The sequence below is a fragment of the Styela clava genome, chromosome 2, assembly GCF_964204865.1.
Source record: "Styela clava chromosome 2, kaStyClav1.hap1.2, whole genome shotgun sequence".
In the NCBI taxonomy this organism is placed as follows: Eukaryota; Metazoa; Chordata; class Ascidiacea; order Stolidobranchia; family Styelidae; genus Styela; species Styela clava.
Window position 1 is genome coordinate 18590797 of NC_135251.1, and position 22822 is coordinate 18613618.

The 22822-nt window shown below is 34.8% G+C and overlaps 2 protein-coding genes across 2 annotated transcripts; both read left to right on the top strand.

The window, feature by feature from the left end:
* Positions 1-2609: 2609 nt before the first annotated feature.
* On the top strand, positions 2610-11387 carry LOC120335249 (alpha-1,3-mannosyl-glycoprotein 4-beta-N-acetylglucosaminyltransferase A-like). The gene is made up of 4 exons (XM_039402730.2): positions 2610-4087; positions 4817-5029; positions 7014-7279; positions 8735-11387. The coding sequence occupies exons 1-4, from the start codon at positions 3539-3541 to the stop codon at positions 8790-8792; spliced, it is 1086 nt and encodes a 361-aa protein (XP_039258664.1). The 5' UTR covers positions 2610-3538; the 3' UTR covers positions 8793-11387.
* A 2484-nt stretch (positions 11388-13871) lies between these two features.
* LOC120335539 (zinc finger-containing ubiquitin peptidase 1-like) lies at positions 13872-20642 on the top strand. Its single transcript, XM_039403065.2, has 9 exons — positions 13872-15224; positions 15775-15993; positions 16541-16730; positions 17390-17541; positions 17893-18006; positions 18126-18312; positions 18621-18709; positions 19205-19368; positions 20265-20642. The coding sequence occupies exons 1-9, from the start codon at positions 14996-14998 to the stop codon at positions 20436-20438; spliced, it is 1518 nt and encodes a 505-aa protein (XP_039258999.2). The 5' UTR covers positions 13872-14995; the 3' UTR covers positions 20439-20642.
* The last annotated feature ends 2180 nt before the right edge of the window (positions 20643-22822 follow it).

The window sequence follows — 22822 nt, forward strand, 5'->3', positions numbered from 1 at the left end:
GTTCGAGTTAATCAATGTGCTATGGTCGTAGCCGTAGGCAGATCCGGGCATTTTAGCGATTGGTCAGAGATTACTGTTTCTTGGTAGTGAGTACAACTGCGCTTGACCTTTGCTTTAGGCAGGAATTTTTATAAAAAAAAATTCACGGTTACCGCAAATACACGAAGAAAACTCTTGTAAAAAGACCATTGACTTATACCTAATTTAAAAAAAAAGAACAATAACAGACGAAGCCACGAAAACGCGTCAACGTTGGGTGAAAAAGTCCTTGGGCGATTCCTCGATTTATTTTCTTGTTTATTTCCGTGACAATAACCAATCAGCAATAATTCAACGAATACGTAACAATTGGAATTTGTGGAGCCGCTGAGGCACCTTTTCGATGAAACAGAAACCGGTATATATATATATAAATTATCTATCAGTTGTGTTTTGAGCAATTGAACCAGTTTGCAAGCGATAACCCGCAGAAACACTTCCAAATAAGCATCAAAAAATTTGCAATTGTAAAGTATATGACAAATACTTCTGTGGTCAGAGGTCGGAGAAACATCCATCGTTTCATCACTGTTGTGTTGTAGATGATTGGCCATTGTTACGGAAATAAACATTAAATTCTATATCCGGATAATTCGTTCAATCCTTATTCGGTGTTTAAATACGCTATGACTTGTTCTGTCTGAAAAACGACTATGATTTAACGAAAGCTTACTAATATACTTGCTTTTTCGCGGGATGAGTTTATGCTATTTTTATTCATTTATTGTCACAATATATACCATCTCGTTCAAGTATCCTTGTGGCAACTGAAACATGCGAATAAGAAGTAGGAAGTAAACAAGAAGAAAGGACGTGCAGTTCAGTACACAATACCCTAGCACAGGTGTTTTCAAACTTTTGGTGTTACGGGGCCCGTGAAAAGGTTGGCTATTATTTACGGAGCCCCACAATAATATAATAAAAACACATTGTTACTTACCTGCCTTACTAAATGTTACTGAGTATATTAAAATTACTTTATGTAATGAATCCGATGTATTTGCTGTTTTATTTTTAACGGATATTCAGTATTTTAATAAGTAAACGAATAGCTTGCGGAACCCCTATATAGGTTGCTCTCACGGAGCCCTGGGGCTCCGTATGGAGCACTTTGAGAACATATGCCCTAGTACACCCTCCGTTTTAGAAGGGTTAAATATTTAAATGTGCTCGAATAAGCGAATTTGTCTAAATTTGAGAAACTCTACCCCTTTAACCTTGAAAAAAGCAAAATATGCTAATATAGATTAACTGAGATTAGTGGAGATCGAAACAGTTTTTAACATAATAATGATTTTGAGTGAAATAATTTTTTTCCCCACAAATCGCCTCTATTTCAAAAATTGGAATGCTGACTTTACTTACCAGTAATTGGGACATGCCCCCACCTTTCACGACTAGTAATGGTTGTATCATGACTATGGCGTGACACGACGTTTTATTACATCTTCGAGTTTAGTGTAAGATTATTTCCTTCATTCGATGAACAGTATCAGAATTATTGATTTTCAGAATACGATTATTCCAATGAGAACTTTCGTGTATTTTCGAGCGACGATGGCACCAAATCGTAATGAACTTATCGTCACGCTAATAACCGAATTGCATAAGTCATTTTTAGCAGTTTTGAGAAAAACGTAAAAAACTTCCTAATGATATTGTTATGCCATTGAGAGTCAATAATTTGCTATGGTTCAATTTTTTGATCGTAGCCGGATTTAAGTTAATTTGTATGACGCAGATATGTGATGACATAATGGGAAACTGTGACTTAGTCAGAAATGTGTCTATGACTTGGGGACATACGCAAGTTTGCAACTTGACTATATGCACCAGTCCTGAAAACCAAACATTGCAAAAACGAATGTAATTCTCAGTATCTACAATGTCTTATCCATAAAATAGCTAATCTGTTCCAATTACGGTATTTTATATGTTTAAAAATATAGATTTCCTCAATATAACACTCTCTGCATACCCACCGAAATAGGACTATAAAAGCCAACCAGGGTGAATTGGACTCGAACAGTGAATATCACAAGTGCACGCCTTCCTATACTGTAGTATAAATTCAAATTTATGAGCGCTAAGCTATAATCTGAGATACAAAAACTCGAAAATACTTCGCCGAGGTTATTTTGGCTTTGTGACGTCCTGTCCTGCGGTAACAATTATAATTCATTATGACGAAACAATTGCACATATGTGCTTGTCATACAAAATCTCCATTTTTATGGATTTCGGAATTCTTAAAATAAAATCTGAATTAACAGACAGGTGCGCAGCATTACACAAATACCTATTTTATAAAAAACTCAAAATCGCCAAAAATGACTTACGCAATTCGGTTATTAGCCTGACGTTATGATAAGGATAAATCTGGTATATCGGCATTGTATCTGGTGAAATTTCATTTGCACAGTACGCATATCAGTGTCAATGTAAGTTGAATAAAATGGACTTCACAATTCTCCAAGTAGCAAAAGCTATTAAAACTGAACTTCGTCGCTCCCGTCTTGGGCATGAGATTTCATCATAATAGGACGCAAGGAATTTTAACTGCATCAAATACACTCTTCCCCGGATAAATAAACAGTTAAATAAACCTTCGCCGTATTTTTTCTTTTTATTTCACCTTTTTTAAGTAATATGATGAACATCCAGTGGTGGGACTCATATTTTATGTCAGCCGGTTCCATCACGAAAGTCATATTTTTCAGCCGGTTCTATTACAATCAGAACATTGACAGTAACCAGTAAAGCTAACCGGTTCGCTAAGCTCATAAAATTCCGTGAGGCGGTTCTATAGAACCGGTGCGAACCGGCTGAATCCCACCACTGTGGACATCTAAGAAAGCAAGAAGGACACTGGGATCGATGAATAAGGTCCAAAGTTCTTGAACGGTAATTTCCAAGTGGTCAAGTATATTGTACCTCAAAATAACAATAGATTAAGCCATCAGTTAAAATAAGAAAAACATGAAGCGAAAACCGGGGGTTGACAGAGTGAAATATCCTCAAATAAACCACATAACTGTTATTTAGTTTAAGAGCAAATCGCCCCTGACCATGCATGGTATGAAGATTTCGACATTGACTTCGGGTTGCTCAATTCTGACATTTTATATGATAAAGCGTGCCTTTTTAGCTCACGCTTCTATCTATCTGAAATCATTCTAATTTATACGCCTCTGATGACTGGCAAACATATTCAATAATCTATTATCGCTTTTACGGTGTTCATATGTTGTGGCGTCGCTCTTGCGAACTTCGTCACCTATATTCTTCATGCACGCAAGCGTAGGCCTAAATGTGTGCATGAATGACGTCGGTGCGTGTGTGCTGATACCGTGACAGGCGAGATCGATGAACGTCCGCGTGATGTAACCAGACTGAGGTAGTTTGTTATTAGCGTTCGAGCAGACAGTTTCACAGTTGCGAGCAGAAAGATCCGGAAATAATCGAGCGACTTATTCAATAGAATTTAGAGTTCGATGTGATGTTTGGTAGGCATTTCACAAAATTTTTGATATTTGCTATTGTATTTAACGTTTTTCTGCTCGCGGTATTCTCAACGCTAAATTCGATATCCGTATTTAAACGAACTACATCAATCTTGAAGCCTGGAGTATCGGAACAGATTTTAGTTGTCGAACTGAATCGCACAGAACCCTATATTGTACCGAAATTACACCAAAATCCGCAGGCTGCCTTACTGGAAACAGAGCCTGCTATCGAATTCAAGCGAATAAAATGGCCTGGCCCATTTGAATTCAAAGGAGAGGAAATAATTTCACAAAGCTTAAAACTGGCCACCCAGAATAATTCAACCAACGTAACGGAGTATGTAATAGGCATTACAACGATAACCAGGCCGGGGGTGAGTTATCTTCACAACACGTTACGGTCCTTAATTAATGGACTCGGCGACTTTAGGAATGTCACTATTGCTGTTTACATTGGCGAAGAAGAGCCAGAAGACGTCAAACTTATAGAATCTGGTCTTCAAGGGGATTTCGCAAGTGAAATATCCTCTGGTCTAATAAAGGTATGTTTGAGTTTCAAATTGAAAAGTCCGAGTCTGCGTTACCATCCATTTTTTTAAGTTCTAGTGTATTTGAGTATGACTGCGTCAAATTGGTAAAACCGGTGTCAACAGGTAATAAACGTAGATATTGATTACTGTGTGAAATTACGAACCGCCTGGTATTTGATTACGATAAATACCCCTTTCCATGGGCAATTTAGCACGGTTCCCATAATCTTTATAGGCTCAAACTTTTAAGCTGGACATGTGCTACGCATACGCGAATCGCATTTGCAACAAACAGTATTCCTTTTGATACTTGTAAAATATTTACCATGGCATCATGTATGTGTATTTTGAGACCATGTTCCAAAACTAAATGTCTTTCCAGATCCGAACTTGATTTATATACACGCGTTGTCCTTCCCCTATCCCAGAAGTCGTAGCGTATAGGTTTATATAGAAATATCCGTTTGGCTCTTTGTAATTACAATAAAACGTTGATAATACGAATCGTAGCTATGTTTGCAACAAATCCCGTGTTTCACGCAAGAGAAGTATTTAAAACACTTCTGAATCTCCAATTGCCTAAATATCTTATTTTTTTGAAAATTTACGCTCTAATTTGGTCTCAGACAGTGAATTGCGAGGGCGTTTGTTTCCACGAGACCGATGCGCAGCGAAGCATCATATTATGCTAGCTTATCCTTACAGCTTTTGAGTAACCAACCATATATTTATCTAATGAAGGTTATATCACCGCCGGAAAATTTTTATCCCGACTGGAATGAAGAGTTGCGGCAAAGTTTTGGTGACTCCTTCCAGCGTGTCAAATGGAGATCAAAACAGAACTTAGACCAAATATTTCTCATGACTTATACCTACTACCTCAATCCAAAGTATTATATAATGCTCGAAGACGACGTTTTGGCCTCAAATGATTATCTTTCAAAAATTAATGCGGTGAGTTGATGTGAAGTAATTGTTAAAATTTGTACAATTTGAATTTTATAAACATTTTACAATATTACTGTTTCATTGTTGAAATATTTACCCATTTATTTATTTCTGACCAATCTAAAAATAAACTATGGCCGGATACATAATGTTTCTGTGACACAGAGGAAGTGAGTGTGACAAGTTGAACTTTAATGAAAGTGGTACAAAAACGATACGCTATATTCATAGGACGAATAGTTGAAACCCTATCATATTTAGCTTATCGGTTGAAAATTTTGTCTAGAGTTCGTGAATAACCTGTTGACCAAATCACGTATTTTCGATCTACAAGAAACTTATGTTATACGACTGCGTTCAATTTATGTACACTTTGCGACTTTAGTTTAAACTTTCACTTGATTCTATCGGTATTCTATATGGTCCCAATTGTCATTTGGGTAGCCCCAACATTATATCAACATGACATGTACTGCCTACACTGCTGTAATGAATTATGGATTATTCTGAATCCCGTACAGTCGCGTTTCCTAACAAAATTCACCGCAAAATTTCTTCACTGATGTCGTAAATTGCTTTAGATTGATAGGTAAAACTGCACATACACATTTTTAGATTTAGTATATCTAATTCACTTTACAAAACAAATGTAGACATATTTGGTGAATTACATATTTTCATTGAAATTCCCATGACTAATATATAATTAAAGGATGTCCGCCTGAACAAAGTTTTCAAAGCTTGACTTTACCATTCAATGTGTATGAGTTAATTATAAACGGAAAAGATTTTCGCAACATTTTGTCATCACATTTTCAAACAATGACTTTATATTTTAAGAGATTTTTCTTGATAATATTGTAATACTCAACTCATTTCCAGCTTTAATATAAGGCACATAGCTGCTGTCATTACCAAATTCCTAACTTGCAACCCATCTATGGGCTGTACCTCGAAGACACTTTTCACCGATGGCCCATGCAAGGAAGCAAATAAGGATCAACTATATATTGACTATTTTGGTTTTATTTTTTCTGTGCTCATTCGTTTCTGTTCATCATAATCGTGTGGTTGCCGACCATTGTTTTATCAAGCACTCTTATCCCACAAGTACGTAACCTCGACATGGTATTGAGCAATAAAAATATTCAACAAAGTTTCAGCAATGGCCGGATGTATAAATTAAGTTTGTAAAACTGATATGACCAAATAGCTGAATAATGTTGTTCCGTGTTATGCAGAAGAAATATTTTGCGAAAGCACGATCGTGATATATTTGTTAGTATCTTGTCTGGACACCATCTTTTTACACTAATGGAAACGCGTTTCATAGCAAAAAGAAGGAATAAGTATTACCCTACGAGTTAAAATATAAACGAGCTACGATTCCGTTCTTTGTTTGCATTGCGAATGAAATAATATCCGTCTAAGGTCCAAAGCGATTTTCTAACAGGCTATGCGGTATAGGTCCTCAATTTGTGCAAAGTAAACAATCCTTGGTTGTTTGCTTGCTCACATTTTAAATATCGCGGACTTTTGAATTGGAATTTGTCAATGTCTTCATGCCATGTATTTATAGTGAAACTATAGTCAACTACTTGACTGAGCAATGAAGAAATTTCGATTTTTTTATTCCACCGTAAAGCAAACTGATTTTACGAACAGTAAGCCACGACATAATTGACTAATTCATAGATTTAATAACAAATTGATCTTACCTCCAAGCAAACTGATTGACGAACGGTAACCCGTAACACAATTAATGTGCAAACATGATGGATATACAGTAATTAATATTAAACTAATCTAAATTTATTCACTTTATGGATTACTAGCAAATCTATTTTCTATTAGCTTTTGCCTTCAACAAGAGAAATTGTGAACCAATAGCGTGCACCTTTAGTACGATATATAAGACTGTATGTACAGTAATATAATATGTTGGCGAGTATTTTTCATATTAACCGTAGATTGGGATTCGTATTTACAGGATGCAGAAGCGAGAGCGGACGAAAATTACGTTATGATTTCATATTGCCAACTTGGTGCCATTGGAAAGTTACTAAGAAGAGAAATTTTACCTTCAATGAGCACATATTTTCGCCTTTTCTGGGCGGATAAGCCTCTCGATTGGCTCATGTTGGACTACATGAAGTCACGAGTCTGCAATGACAGCAAAGGTGACAAAGATTGTGCCGAGAAACTAAAAGAAATTGAAATTGTGTACAAGCCGAGTTTGTTTCAACATGTTGGATTGTAAGTATAATATAACAATTATAAACCATAATTAAAAAGAAATACGTTTTTTAAACTCGTGTAGCGCATATTCAGTGGGTTAATTTTTTGCGTAGCTAGAACAAAATGATGCGATGTTTTTAATTTGTGTTTTCTGAAGTTTTGGAAATAAAAGTACTCCCCGTAATCTGACACCAAAATAAACGTAACTGTAAATTTCTTGTTCGTTCTGTAGGTGCCTTGCGTTGCTTTCTGAAGCACTTGACTATAGGAATAAAATAATGTTTTCCGCGAAACTTATCGCAAAGCCTGGGTTTCGTGGGACGACATTATTTATTACTGTCTCGTTCAAGTGTACTTGTGGCGACGGACATAAACGGATTCAAAATAGGAAGTAAACAAGGGGCAAATGTCTACAGATCGATACACAATAACCTAGTACCCTCTACCTTACTATAAGATATCTGGTTTCTGTAATTTGAATCCAATTCATTTGTTTCTGATGTTAAATTCAATTGACTATCTGTGATACTCAGGAGTATTTGGAGTCAAAAATACGCCTTGTTTTCAAGTTCCAGGCGTGTATTTGCGACGGTATGGTGCTTTAATAACAATATGTCGACGGCGCTTTGGTTGGTTTTGATAGTAAGGTTATGGTAATCATCATTGCTGACATTTATAAGATATCGGAAGTCAATTGCGCGGATGATAATATTTAAGCATCGCGCGGGACAAATCATGTACTAAGTTTCTAAGAGTACGATGAATGAATCGCGCTTCTTTTCACATATAATTTAAATAGTTCATACCTAACGATTGCCGCATTTATACCGCTGAACTCGCCTGTCCCTAAAAAATGATATGGTTTCGCTCAAAACGATAAGCATTCTGTAATTTCGTTGGTTTCCTTGTTATTGTTAACGCATATATGTGGCCCAAATTTCATTGTAGGGTTGGCAAATAGAGCACTATTGTCATGTTGTCTGTCCTTCATTCTCAACCGTCATTTTCCCGTGGTCATTTCAGCTTCGAAAGAAATCTTATAAGCCCATAAAACGTTGGATAAAAATTTCGAGTATCATAAAAATGCAAAAGTGCCAATGATTTGTTCATCCTTGTGTCTATTTATAAGCTTGTCAAGTTAAACTTCCACACCTTGGTTCAACGTCATATCATATTTGGGTAACTAACAAAATTTGGTCCTATTTCTGTGTTAGATTGGATTTCGTGTTGTGCCCGCATTTGATGTCTAAATACTTCCAGAACTCAAATCATATGGTCTAGAATTGTATGACCCATTGAGGTCGCTACCGTTAAAATCAAAACTGCTGCCAAATGAAAGCCCGGTATGACCTTTATAGGGAGGCCATCATATAGCGATTGAGATCGTATTACCATCCCTTCGCCTCAGTTAATATTGAGGTAAAATTGTTTTTAATTTCTAACAACCTTTACCATATGCCTATCTTTCGATAGAACGTCATCACTGGAAGGAAAAATCCAAAAACTGAAAGACAAAAATTTTAAACCGTGAAGTTAGATGATAAAAGACCGGGACATAAAATAAAGATAGAAGAGAAGAGTCGCTGCGATGCAATCTGAAATTGCCCGATGGTGGTGATGATAATACATGAAGTAGTTGCTAGACTATATCGACGAAAAATGAAGATTACGAAACAGGCTATGTGGGAATTTCATACCTCGTATATATAATCTGAGGTTTTACTGCCTAAGCTGATTGAAACCTCCTTTATGATAATATTTTCACGCTACCGAGAGATTGGAAATACATTTTTGTCGACGCTTGTTAACGCATTTCTAAAGAGTGCTCCCTCAAAGGGTTAAAATTGACATTCCAGGACGATTGTAAGAAAATTTCATAGACCAGTAAGTATCGTAAACTCATACACCTAAATAATGCAGATGGATATATGAATCTATTAGCCTTTTTAACGGTAAACCTATTTGTCTCTAAATTCACATTACGAGAAAAATAAATGCTGTGAACACGACTCTTTAACAAGATCCCGTTGTCATTGTATAATCATTAAATTTCTTTATGACGCGAAATCCAATAACTTTTGTTTGGCGTAGTTAAGTGAATGTGTTACGCGGTTTTGATCGAATAATGGGGAAAATAAATTATTTCGGACCGTCGCTCAATGAAGAGCGTAGTTATGATGTCTTCATTGTTAAAATGCTTTCGTTATCTCTTCAGACATTGGTGCTTTGGGTTACCGCCTAACCCGAAATTATTTGCCTAGCGCAAGCTCTTTTGTGGTGCTTCTTTGTTGGCATATTTTGCCATTTCCTCTTCCGCGTGCTCAGTATGAACCGTCATATTAAATGAAATATTATACTTCGATATCCCATTTCATGCTTGGGCCATATTATGTTCTGTATAATGTCTGTCAAGTTATTATTGTAAATGTTTGTCTATGCATAACTGTCACCGCTGTATCAAATAGTATGTTAGCTCTGTACAGTATGATAATGCTCTGTTTTAATATTTGTTAACATATATGCGCATGAATGTCTGTCTTTTTACTTCGAATAAAGTGTAGAAAATAAGTTCCCAAAGTGAAATCTATTAATGATCGTCTGATAAAACACCAGATCAAGTCGTTTTACATTATGAATTCTGCAAATTTGCGCACATTGATCAGTGTTATTGTACCAGATTCAACGTAAAGTATCTCACAACAATGCATATTCGTATGTGGAACGAAGAGTCGATTCTAACATTCTGTGCCCTGTACCTCCATATTTACTCGTAGATTTCAGTCTGTCAACTCCAAACTATCTGTTCTTCACTGTTGGTATGTCTTGATAATAATGCCGGAAATTGCAATAATAATGCAATAAAATTTACCATGTTTTAGTTCGTTTTTCTAGCTGTTTTATCAATCATTATAGACATCATTTTATGGAATAATTCGTTGCAAACTGAGAATTTCATTTTGTATAAAACCACGAAGGGTATTTATTTTATGTTTAATGACTTTATCATCATCACGAAATCATTATTTTTATTAACCGTTACACAAACGGACATAGTGTTTTGCGAAATTGACCTTATGAAAATTCTAGATTATCAAACTATTTCGATATGGACACCTTGAACTAGCACGTGGGTTTTATATCTACCTGAACTAAAGTTTATTGATTTTAACGAAATTGTAAAACAGTTCTATGCTTCAAATCATATTTTCATTATATGTCGCATGATGCTACTATTCTACATTTCCCTATATGACTCATTTGTATCTATATTCATATATATATATATCCACCAGTTTTGAATACATCTCGTATTACTGTGCATTTATGGGAACTATTCTGAACATTTGTCGTTAAAATGACACACATTGCAAATAGCAACTCGAACGTAAATATATAACAAATAATGAAAATTGGTATAAAACAGTGTTTGTTCAACGTTTTGTTGGGTTTAGGTCAGTCCGTGTACAAAACCAATAAAGGGCATGTTCATATGTTTACGCTTTATTTTATTTTAACGATCGAATTCAGGTTACAGCACCAATCATTAACTGAGATGGATAAAAACAAGAGAGCAATGCTCCTAGACATAGACACCACTGTCAAATAACTACATCAAAGAGCTTAACTTTTATTGGAAAATTACTCAATTTTCAACAACGTACTCACACCCCTAATCGCTTCGCAAAAAAAAAATGTTGTGCCTCTCGTCAAGTGGTTATATGGATCTTTTTTTTTATCATTCCATCATCTTGTTGTTCTTGTTTCATATATCCGAATATCGGGGCAATCTTAGGACCTCTAAAGTGGGAGGTTTTTTTATCGCGAACTGTGTACTGCGGTACCTGATCTGGTAACACGAAATGACTCGGATCAGCGCCTATTTCAATTCACGTTGAAACTGAATCATGGAGAATGGATCATCGTCACAGGATCTGGAAAAGCTATGACAGTCCCTGTACCGTTACCCTGATACAGTTACCGCATATGATTTTTGGGGAATTGGTGATAAAATATTTAGTTCTACATTCAGTGTTCACGTATTTGAGCATAGCTCCCTTGTTATCAAATCGAAGATTATACAATTTTTTTTAATGCAAATACACACTCTGCCTTTGTTATGTATCAGTTGCTATAGATATGAAACTATTAAAGAAGCTGCTACACCAACCAGAGGATCTGAACTTACCGAGGATTTGATCTTTACAGATTGTTGTACGTCAACTACAGTTGATGATGGAATTGGTCCCCTCTCTCTCTCTCCAATGTCTGAAAGTTTTACAGATGGAAACATGTTTTTAACTCAAGCTTTAAAACTTAACTCACATGAATTCAGAAACAAATGGAAGTCTTCCGACCATAGCGTCACAAGTCAGGAATTTGTGCCAGTTCCATTGACATTGACAACCATTATAAATTTGATGGATTAGGATATTTTAGCAGCCTGCCAAATAGTCTTAAAACATTAAAAATAAATATGAGGGATTTATTGCATCATTTATGCTTCTATGAACAGATATAGATGACGCAGACTGAACTAGTCATATATATCGTTGCAAACGATTAATTCACTAATATATATCACATATATTTTGAATATAGAAACACTGGGGTTTCATAGATGTGATATGCTGTAGTTCAATACTTTATACTTATATAAACAAACAGTTATTTTTTATTATGTTCTGTGTTTACTACATTTCATGCAATGTTTTCAAAAAACTTCACTTACAACTTGGAAATCTAAGTTAATTGTCGAGAATATTAAAAATCAACAAATATGAATAAGTGTTCTATTTTAATTATATCTTCATACATTCCAGATTTTATGTGATTATTTAGTTTTCCAATGCCAAATTTTGAGTAAAGTAATTCCGTAAAGTCCATTGCTATTACAAGTGAGGAATGGACAATTATTCATACATGCAGACACACAATTTTTTTTAAAAGATATTCTTGCTGTCATTGTTTACTTTGGTATTAAGACTCGAACCTCTTTCTTCTTTTTGATATTTTCCCAAGTTGTGATGATATATATTATTATAAGATAATTAATTAAAGTATATTCAATCAATTTTTATTGTACTAAAATAAATTTTACTCCATGAGATTTTATAGAAGACTTAGAGATTTTTCTAACGGTTTTATTTTTAAAATAATCTGAGTATAATAATATTTATCAAAATTCAAAACTAGATATATATAACCGGGCAGTTTACCACACATTTTCATGTCCGCGGATTGCCGTGGTATTTTAGAGTAATCATACTTCCATTTTGTCGACGCAATCGCAGGTTAAATTGAAGGCAATGTCCCTGTCGGTTATGGATTGATTACTTTGCACAACAGAAAAATCATAATTATCCGTCGAAAAAGTCGTTCCGCGGGGATTTCGAGGCGATGAATATGTATTTTTGATATACTGATATACTTTATATGTATTTAATTGTACTCTATGGGATTTTCTCACAGATCTTGAGATTTTTTTAACGGCGATAAAGAATTCGCAAAAATAAGTATCAAAACTAAATACAATAATAATCCGCGTAATCGCGGAGAATGTTTCAAAAGGGAATGGGAATTTCCGTTTTTTTTAATCCTTCCAGGACAATTAAAGTAAGGCAATATCAGATTGAATTGGTCATTATCAACTTAAGTGTTTTAAAAGTATAACAGCCCGAAAGTTCAATACATTTGTGTATTTTTCTTACCCAAGCCTGGTTTTATAGGGAGAAAGAGATGAGATGGATTTTGGGGATATTGACTATCACCCTATATATTTAAGTTCGATTCCCGCGTTATTGTTTTGACACGCGTTATGGAATATGACTCCAATCTGGACTCCTTCAGACGATAATAAGCGCACAGTGTTGATGCTAATCGTTGTTGTATATTATAGGAAGATGCACAATCCAAATTCCGAAACAGATAAAATTGAGACACACTTAACTCTTAACACAGTAAATCAGGAGTGAATCAAAACACATCACACTTAACGCAATAAAACAGAAGTGAATCAGAACACATCACACGTAACGCAATAAAACAGAAGTGAATCCAAACACATCACACCTAACGCAGTAAAACAGAAGTGGATCAAAACACATCACACCTAACGAAGTAAAAACAGAAGTGGATCAAAACACATCACACCTAACGCAGTAAAAACAGAAGTGAATCCAAACACAATATTATGCAGCCCTCTCGGCAAGCCGGGACGATACGTCATCAAATTGGTCGATACGAGAAAGGCAGTACATGTAATCAGTACTCAGTGTTGCTACAATAAATGACCTATTGTGGGAAACGGAACACACTATTAAAATGAAAGGGTTAAATACATTATAATTCATAGTTACACAATGCACATTCGCTACAGTTTAATTAACCAGGTTTGTGTTTATAAAGGTTTTGCCCATTTTGCAGAATTCTCCATTTTTTGATTATGGAATTTTCAAATCAAACTCTTTTATTTATTCAACGTTGTCGGTAATCACCAAGGCCGAGCACATAGTAAACTAAACAGGCAATGGACACTACGCAACAGAAAGTAAGCAGGAATTAAGAAATGGCGATTTTTCTCGTAAACATACAAACAAGATTAAGGACGGGAATTTAGCAAAACAGTGTGTGTGTGTGTCGGCAGCATAAATGTATGGTAATTTATGGGTAACTATTCAAAACTTTTCGATTACCGAACAAAAGCAGGTTAGGGACACGCTTGCCACCGCACTGATTACCCCGCGTGGTTCGCATGTTCGAATATCGTGTGGGACAATGCTGACTCTCTGTGGTGAAAGAACCGCTGGATTCCTCGCCGTCACATAAACGCTTGTCGGTTACAGCATTCTCCACCATCGGTTCCATGCATCTGAAAAAAATATAGTCTGCTATCTAACTAATCCCATTCACGACGTGGAATGGTAACCGGATGAGAGATTTTGACGTTAATATTGTCAACTCGTGACTCCATACACTCCTTCGTACCAGAAAATGATGGGGAATCACCTGTATTTGTCAAAGACGCTTCCTCAATAAGCCAATGAACGAAATAGTGTCAGAAGTTCTCAGAACAAACCATTAATTCAAAATATTCGTTTGATGTTGCATATATACTGTCATTATGGCATCATTTTGTACAAATTCCACCAATTAACTGTATTTTTAATTCACTATATTATGATATGATATACTGTGTAGACAGACGTATTTATCATGCTGTAGCTTTCAAATTGTCCTAAAGGCTAATTTTGCATTTCGAGCAAGATTGATTCTATAGTCATAGTGTACTTTCAGCGATTCCTTTGGGACTTTTCCATCAGTGCTTTAGATCTGTATTGCTGTTGGTGAACTTTGAAAATTTGCCATTTCCTGATTTCTGTATTTACATATTTAAGTGTGTAATTTCTGTTGCACATTCTATTTTACATTGCTAATTGAACACTCATACATGGAATTGAAATACAATGTTGCGTAGGGTTTCTTATTCTGGTACTGTTTTCGAAATTGAAAAATAATATTGTTAAGAATCTGAACATCATGTTTTTAATGATGTGCTGTATGCAGTGCATATACAAATGTGTTTTTTAATTGACAAGTAAGCCTACATTCGGCAATGGTGAATAATTCTTTGTGTTTATGATTCAGTGATTACTTGATTAGTTTACTGATTAGTAATATACTGAATATAAGTTCTGTCCCACCAAATGTTTACTCAATACTCTTCTGTTCAAAATCATGGATGAAAGTTGGTGTGATTCATGTTTAATATGTGGCCAGAGATATTTTTCTGAAGATGAAATGACAAAGCACATTGAATTGGATCATGCAACTTGCAATAGGGAAAATGATATTGACAAATCAAAATGTCCATTTTGTACATACGTGGTTTCCAATAAAGATGAAAACAAGATGGAAACCCATGTAATGGATGTTCACAAGGAGGAAATGCGTACACCAAAGAAAGGTATCCACTTTAATTTATTAAAGCAAAATCTGAAGGTGCGAAAGGTCTGATCATTAGTTTGATTTATTTATTAACATACTCTTTGAATATCAAATGTAAATTCTGGTTAAGTTACCTAAACAGAGTATGAAGTTTCTCAAACTGGGTCCTAAGCCTCCCCTAGTGATCCATGAATTGGTTTTCTGGAGGACATGACTAAAGGTACTATTAGCAGTGACTACATTTATTCACAGTAAATTGACAGAGATTTGCCTAAATTGTTGATTGTAATAGGATTTTTCTTACTTTAGTTGGCCTTTCATTATTGAATGTGTTGCATAAACTAACTAACAGAAACGCATAAGAAGCAAAAATATGTCTTTTTTGAAAAGATCAGGGGGCCACAAGTGTTAAAGATACATTGAATGGCGGCCACAGATCATAAAAGCTCGAAAAACACTGGCGTAATCATTCATAGGCCTATCAATAATTACTGAAAGCCCCTTAGTCAGGATATTAGATAATTAAAGCTTAAATATAGTATAGTGTTACAAAATCCTATCTGTTGCAGATGAGTGTGGAGCATCATCAGGGAGTGAGGTTAATGGAGAATGTAGTAACAATGTTGATTCATCTCAATCAGAAGTATTAAGTTGTCCTGTTTGTCAATTAACTGGATTTGACAATGTTGACAAACTAACTTTTCATACAGAGTCTCATTTTATTGACAATGAACAGGGACATATGTCAGTAAAATCTGATTACACACAAGATGAGCTGTTGGCTATAAGTATGATTTGTATATTAAGTTACTATATTGCAAAGAATTCAATGTATCAAAGTTATCTCGCCTATTTGAAAAGTTGTTTATGTAGTAACTAATAAGTAAATTTTTAAGATGCGTCTACAGATAAAATTCTCTGCTATAATTTATTTCTGGCTCACAAAGTTTCTTATATGTATCTTCACTTCTTATTACTGCTTGGTTTGCTAGTCTGGGTCCTGGCCAACCTAGGTTCAGATGCAATGATTGCGGTATTAGATGTTAAATTTATGAAGTATGTTTTTTCCTAATCTAATGGATTCCTATGTTCATGTCTTTTCTTCTCTGGTGTGAAGCATCTCATAAAAATTATTTAGTCCCGAATCACACAAACTTTAACAAAAACTCATTTAAATAAGATCAATAGTATAGCGACTGTCATCACTCTTGCTCAAATGGGCTTACTCCAAATGAGTTTACTCCGATCTACATTTTTGTTTTGTGCTATCAAAATAAACCTCATTGTAACACCACTTCTACACTTTGATACTCTAATAATATATCTCCATTCTAGAGTTACAAGAGCAAGAAAGATTCGAACTACAAGCCAGTCGAGACGTTGCGGAAAACTTATATTTTGAAGAATTAAGGAGTAAATATGGAATGGGCAAAGAACACCAAAGGACTGGTTTCCGGAATCAAGCGTTTAAAAATATGGATAAACAAGTTGGAAGAGCATCATCATCATGTTTTGATTATTACAGGTAGATATGGTCATGAGAATCATGAGTGTATATGTTTACTGTTTGATCAAAACTATAAACTCCTGTCAAATATAATTTTGCTTTAAAAGTAAATGATTTAGCTCGCTCAAAATCGTATGATGAGGTTAAATACCAATATTCAGGAGTATTGCTTTCATTAATTCAAATGTTGTTGTAATGTGTTAGGATTTCTGGTATTGAGTGCTTCTTTCATTTCCTTGTGAGATAGGAATCTAGCCAAAACATCTCTTAGTTTTAATATTAATAAGGCCCCGTGTTGTTTTTAACTATAGTTTCATTTGAGATGTATTCTTTAATGTATTCAAGTTAAGTTAAGATTTCAATTGTTATTCTTTAAAGAACAGAGATTCTCATATTTTATACATAATAAAAAGGTATGACATTGAGAATTTGGTTCATCTAAACATTTCAGGGAAAAGTTGAAAGGACTCATTTTATATTGAAGCTATTGTTGCTCTGTACAATTATGGATTCTGTGTTTTGCACCAAAGCAAGAGTTACTCTTTGATTTTAATTTTTAGCCTACCACCATAATATACATGATCATTTGAGTTCTTGCTAAGGTTTGATTTAGTGAATTGTTTTATTGGTGTGAAGTGTTTTAAAATGAATATCTTTTTTAATATTTTTATCTATAGTGACAAATTTAACATGCTTGAAAAATTGGAAATGGGAATTGATGATGGTATGACAATTCGCTCTGATGTTCATGGGCTATTAAAAACACATTTAGAAAAAACTGTGAAACCTGGTACAAGAACTTGGCTGGCATCATCTACTCATTTTATTGGTGATTCATGTACTAATATGTATCTTCATATCAACTGATTTTATGGTACAATTGTAGGAAACTAAACTGAATTGTGTACGTCATATTTATACCAACATAATGTCTTGCAACCACTTTATGGGCAAATTGCAGAGTAATCAATTACTTCCCCAGGGTATAATCACATATGTTTATTTGTATATATGTACATTTTCCAAGTATAAGGCTTATACAGGCTGCTTTAAGATGTAAAATTTGCGAATACAAATTCCACAATGTCTAGGCTTTTGAAAAGAATTGTTGTCTCATATATTTTCTCAAAATTTTAACTTTACATCAGGATTATTACATATTAATCACACATATTTTCAGGTCGAGGGCCTGGCGATTCTGGTTGGGGTTGTGGTTACAGGAACATTCAAATGATAATTTCAAATTTAAATGAAAACTGCGACTACAAAGACTTGATGAAGAAAAAATTTGATGGTAAAGTTGAGTTGATGTTAGATGATTCTGATCATTATAAAGGAAAAGCCAGATAACCTCTTCTATACACTTCAATAACTGGTGAATAGTCACTATTTAAAATTATTTATTGTAAATAGGAAACATACCTTCAATTCCAAAACTCCAGGAATTGATTGAATCAGCTTGGTCAGAAGGTTTTGATGCAAGAGGTCGAGAACAACTTGAATCTAAAGTGGTTGGAACAAGAAAATGGATCGGAGCAACAGAAGCATTTGCATTTCTTGCCAGCATCGGTCTACATTGCAGAATAATTGATTTTCCAAGGTTTCTTTCGTTCTGCTAAAGACACTTGTGATGTTTTCTAATAATGTAATTAATATAATCTGTATAACAGATATCCAGTTTGTATATATACAATTTCTTCCTTAAAAAAGTCACAGTAATTGCTTGAGAAAGAAAAAACACACAATGACAAGTATCGCTTATAGTATTTTCATTTCTGAGTCATTTATTTTCAATTTTCTCATTATGTAAAAAATTAATAAATCTATATTCATCCATATGTACTTCTTTTATTTTATTAATTTTGAACTTCCATCACCTATTACGTCAGGCCATCTTATTACGTTCAGACCATCAGGACCAAAACAGAGTCATCCCTTATTGTTGAACTGGATCATCCAATACTTTGACTGTGAAAATATCAGCGACAGCGATCGCAGTAAGTAGGCTAAAGTGTCAAACTTGCTATATGGCTGGAGCATTATATTTATTAAAAATGAATACATATGCCTTATTGTGAAGCAAATGTTGTCATGGCAAACTCACTCATTCATAAGTTTTATACCCACTCAGCCTTCTCAAATAGTCAGGAAGCATTTTTCCAAGGGTATCTACTTTTCCACTCTTTAGCATCACATATAATCTGCACATCATGAATAAAATATCGCTTTTACGTTTGATTGTATCAACTTCCACTGTACATTTCTTAATTTCTTTCTTGCAACATATCATGAACATACAACATCTCATTTTACTCTGTTTGAAGTATACAAGTTAGATGATAGACTAAATTTGCGTCATGCTATGGATGGATGCTTTTTGATGTGACCTCTTCTATACATTTACATAAGTTTTCCTTGGTGTCAATTCTTTTTTTAAATCTTTTTATTACGATATACTAAACATAGATAATATGAACAATCTTTATTTTCAGTTATTGTGACTTCAAAACCACCATTATATCTTCAACACGAAGGCCATAGCAGATCAATTATTGGTATCCAATGCGAGGATTCTTCAAATCAAAAATTCAAATTGATTCCAGTGAAAATTTTAATATTTGATCCAGGAGATTCAAAGTTTCAGTTAAAGAATAAGGTAGGCCGAAAATAATTTTATCCTCACAATACGGATTATCTTTTAGAAAAAGAGAGAAACGTCTGAATTGTGATGATCTTATTTAAGGATTTCTCTGGGTTTTGTGGTCTGTGGTTCACACAATCACGGAACTCAGCATCTGAAACGAGTTAAGTAATCCTGTAGTGTTTTAACAATTACTGGTGTCCGGACACCTGATCGTCGTACATAATATGTTTAAGTCGTCTAATCGACTTTCCTTTCCGTTCTGATATAATAAGATACGATTTTAATTCGATTCATTCGCAAAAACAAAATAAACCTATATACACAAAGATTGAGACGAAGAATCTGGAAAGTGAACAAAACCTAATAAAATAGGTCTAAAACGTATGCTCCGTTCCATGCTCAAACATATATCTAGTAAAATCTACTAAAACGTTAACACACCAATGTAAAAATCGATTGTGAATTTTCAAATATCAGTTAGTGCAGTTTAACCGTAGTAATATATATTTACGGTTCAACATTTGTATATCCGGTCTTCTCCATATTTGAGCAGAGCATAATCTCGTCCATCACGAAATCTTCCATTTTGCACATTTCCAGTCCATCATTAAAAAATCTGCCATTTCTGTTATTTGTTTATTGATGTCACTAAGTCTGGGATTCACTTCTCGAATGCATATCTTCGGCTCGAGGTAGCCACGTCCGCACGCGACGGCGTTCGGTACTGAAAGAGGATATAGTATTTCATCATGAATCTGAAGACAAGCTAAGATAACCACAAACTCTTTAAGTATTGATTTAATTCACTAAATAATAATATATTTGAAGTCCCATCGTTTGAATACAGCTTCGATTTAATCATTCATAGCAATAAGTCACTATCAGTTGGTACTTACGGTATATTTCAGGGCAAGAAAGTGAAAAAATCTTCACAAGGATCAATGAATCTTAACAGATTCATCAAACCAATTTCCTGTCTAAACAAAGACCAATATCAAATAGTTTGTGTGGAAGGAATCGCAACGCAACAAAGGCTTCAACAACAAAAGAATCCTGATTCTGTTTGTGAAAAATTTCAATGAAAATTCTTGTAATTTAGGGGGAACAGTGTTTTTTTACTTATATTGCACATAGTAATTATAAATTACTGTGTTATTTAGCTGAATAAAGGGATTGAAACACTTTTTGCTTTACCATGCATGACCCATACATTGTGAATTCTTTTTTTTCCTTTTATTAGATAACTAGGATATCTCCAATTTCCAATATATTCATATTTTTTCGGAGTCGTTTGAACTGCTTGTATGTTGCCCATTGACAGCAGTTGACTATGTAGGAGTAGTCTTGGATTATTGTGCAAGTGAGCAGGTGGAGGAATTTGTTTGTTAAATAGAATCTGGACATAAAAAAGGTAAACCACTATGCAGGGACGAAACAAGGTAATGGTTACTGGTGTGGGTACAATATGGGGTGACTGAGAAGTTCCGGTATTCTAGTTATATTAGGCTCGGCGATGTGGCGCATCGTGCTAAGCGTTCGAAATACGCTCGTCATGGCATTAGAGATGTACCGATAGCACTTTTGTCGCCGATATTACAAAACGACCGATATTTCGATACTATGTAAATATTACCTCACGTGCGCAGGGCAGACGGGTTAAAACACTAGTCTTTGAGCTTTACTCGTGGTACACATTATTTCAGATTGAAAAGGAATATAATACCTCATAAGAAATTGATGTTTGGGATTCAAATGCGTTAGTTAATTTCGATGCTTAATAAGCTAGTAGTCTCGGTGTTCAATTAGAAAACTCATAGCCAGGGATGTCCAATTCGAATTTAATATTAATAACGCGACATTCGAATATCGCCCACACACCGTAGAGCCGCCGTCCACGTTTCACTTGAAAACATTTCACATATATATATTTCGTTTTATGTTTTATCGTAATCGTGCGTCGCGACAATAAATTACAGCCGACATGAGGGGATTCCAATCAGCGCTGGTTAGAAATACCTATAACACGTCGAGGATGTTTCTGATTTTAATATTTCATAATATATCGCAAATATTATCGTATATATATTTCGAGATAGTCTGGGCGGCCACGGCAATAAATATATATATATGAGGAAATTGTATAGTTAAACAAAATTAAAATTAATGGAATCACAATATTTAATACCTGTGTAGAGAGATAATTGAGTCGGAATTTAGCTTAAAGATGTCGATGGACTAAACTAAATGACACTAGCGCTTAACGATAAACAGTTGGAATTTATAACCGTGCCAAAAAGTGCGTATGCTGTTGATGAAGACGTTTCTCCACTATGATTTAAAACTGGGAGCGTAGTTGCTCTTATTTTTATGCTTGTCAATTAGCACCGCAATTTATAGGTATAAATACCGTAATGCTTATTAGGTCTACTTTCACAGAGCAATTTCATTGCTTTACAATGATAACATTATCAAAGCCCAATTTATATGTTCCTGGATTTTAGGGAAGTGGATTGTATTTATGAGGGGGATTTTACAATTTATTCGGAATTTCAGTATCGAAAGTATTTTTAGAATGTATTCGAAATAGTAGATGGGTATGGCCATGCCAGCTCATAAGGTTTTGCTACCAGAGTGGTGAAATAAATAAATGTTTAGCCTACTTATCTTATCAAATTGATACATTGAGTTACGTGCGCAAGATTTTGTTTCAATATAACGACATATTTTGTATTTTACACATTAGAAAATCCACTAATATTCGATTGATATATTTATTCATAATTACTATGTAATATTAAAAACATCAATATAAAATCTTGGCAGTAAAAATAGCCAAATTAGTTGAGCGTTTGGCTGATAAATAACTAAGAACGTTTCTATTCGCGGGGATGGAGACGTGTATGGCTCATAGTTCCCCCAAGCAAAAAATAATTTAAACATCAATATTCCAACTTATTTTTTAAAACATTCTGAATCATATCAACAAGGTAAACATATCGGAAATATCGGTCTTCATTCAGCCCATACCGATACAGTACCGATACCGAAAAATTGGCCGATATTACCGATACCCGATACCGATACATCGGTACATCTCTACATGGCATCTCTGATTACCTTGCGTCGGTACGCAGGTTCGAACTTCGAGTCCCATGCGGGTATAATTATGTGCGAGAGGATTGCTGGACTCGCCGCCGCAGGGTGGTTCACCTAACCACTGGTCAGTTACGGCATCCTCAACCTAGAGCCATTATATAATGGCTCTGCTCAACCATCAAGTCCATGCATCTAAGAACAAATCACTAATCCCATGCACGACATGGACTGGTAACCGGACGAGATGCCGGGATTCGCTATATGATTAGGCCGTCTTATAGGCTTTCATCGCCCACAGAAATGTGCAAATCCTATTCTCAGTCTACAACAGGTTTGTTATTCGTCGATCCGCTTGATTTCACCGTAGATA

What these genes read in the sequence shown, in the direction of transcription:
- LOC120335249 (XM_039402730.2), top strand. Translation starts at nt 3,539, where the DNA reads ATGTTTGGTAGGCATTTCACAAAATTTTTGATATTTGCTATTGTATTT. An exon ending in TATCCTCTGGTCTAATAAAG is followed by an intron (nt 4,088 to 4,816) that starts GTATGTTTGAGT and finishes TATCTAATGAAG; the next exon opens with GTTATATCACCGCCGGAAAA. An exon ending in ATCTTTCAAAAATTAATGCG is followed by an intron (nt 5,030 to 7,013) that starts GTGAGTTGATGT and finishes TCGTATTTACAG; the next exon opens with GATGCAGAAGCGAGAGCGGA.
- LOC120335539 (XM_039403065.2), top strand. Translation starts at nt 14,996, where the DNA reads ATGGATGAAAGTTGGTGTGATTCATGTTTAATATGTGGCCAGAGATAT. An exon ending in AGAATAATTGATTTTCCAAG is followed by an intron (nt 18,313 to 18,620) that starts GTTTCTTTCGTT and finishes TATTACGTTCAG; the next exon opens with ACCATCAGGACCAAAACAGA. An exon ending in TATCAGCGACAGCGATCGCA is followed by an intron (nt 18,710 to 19,204) that starts GTAAGTAGGCTA and finishes CTTTATTTTCAG; the next exon opens with TTATTGTGACTTCAAAACCA.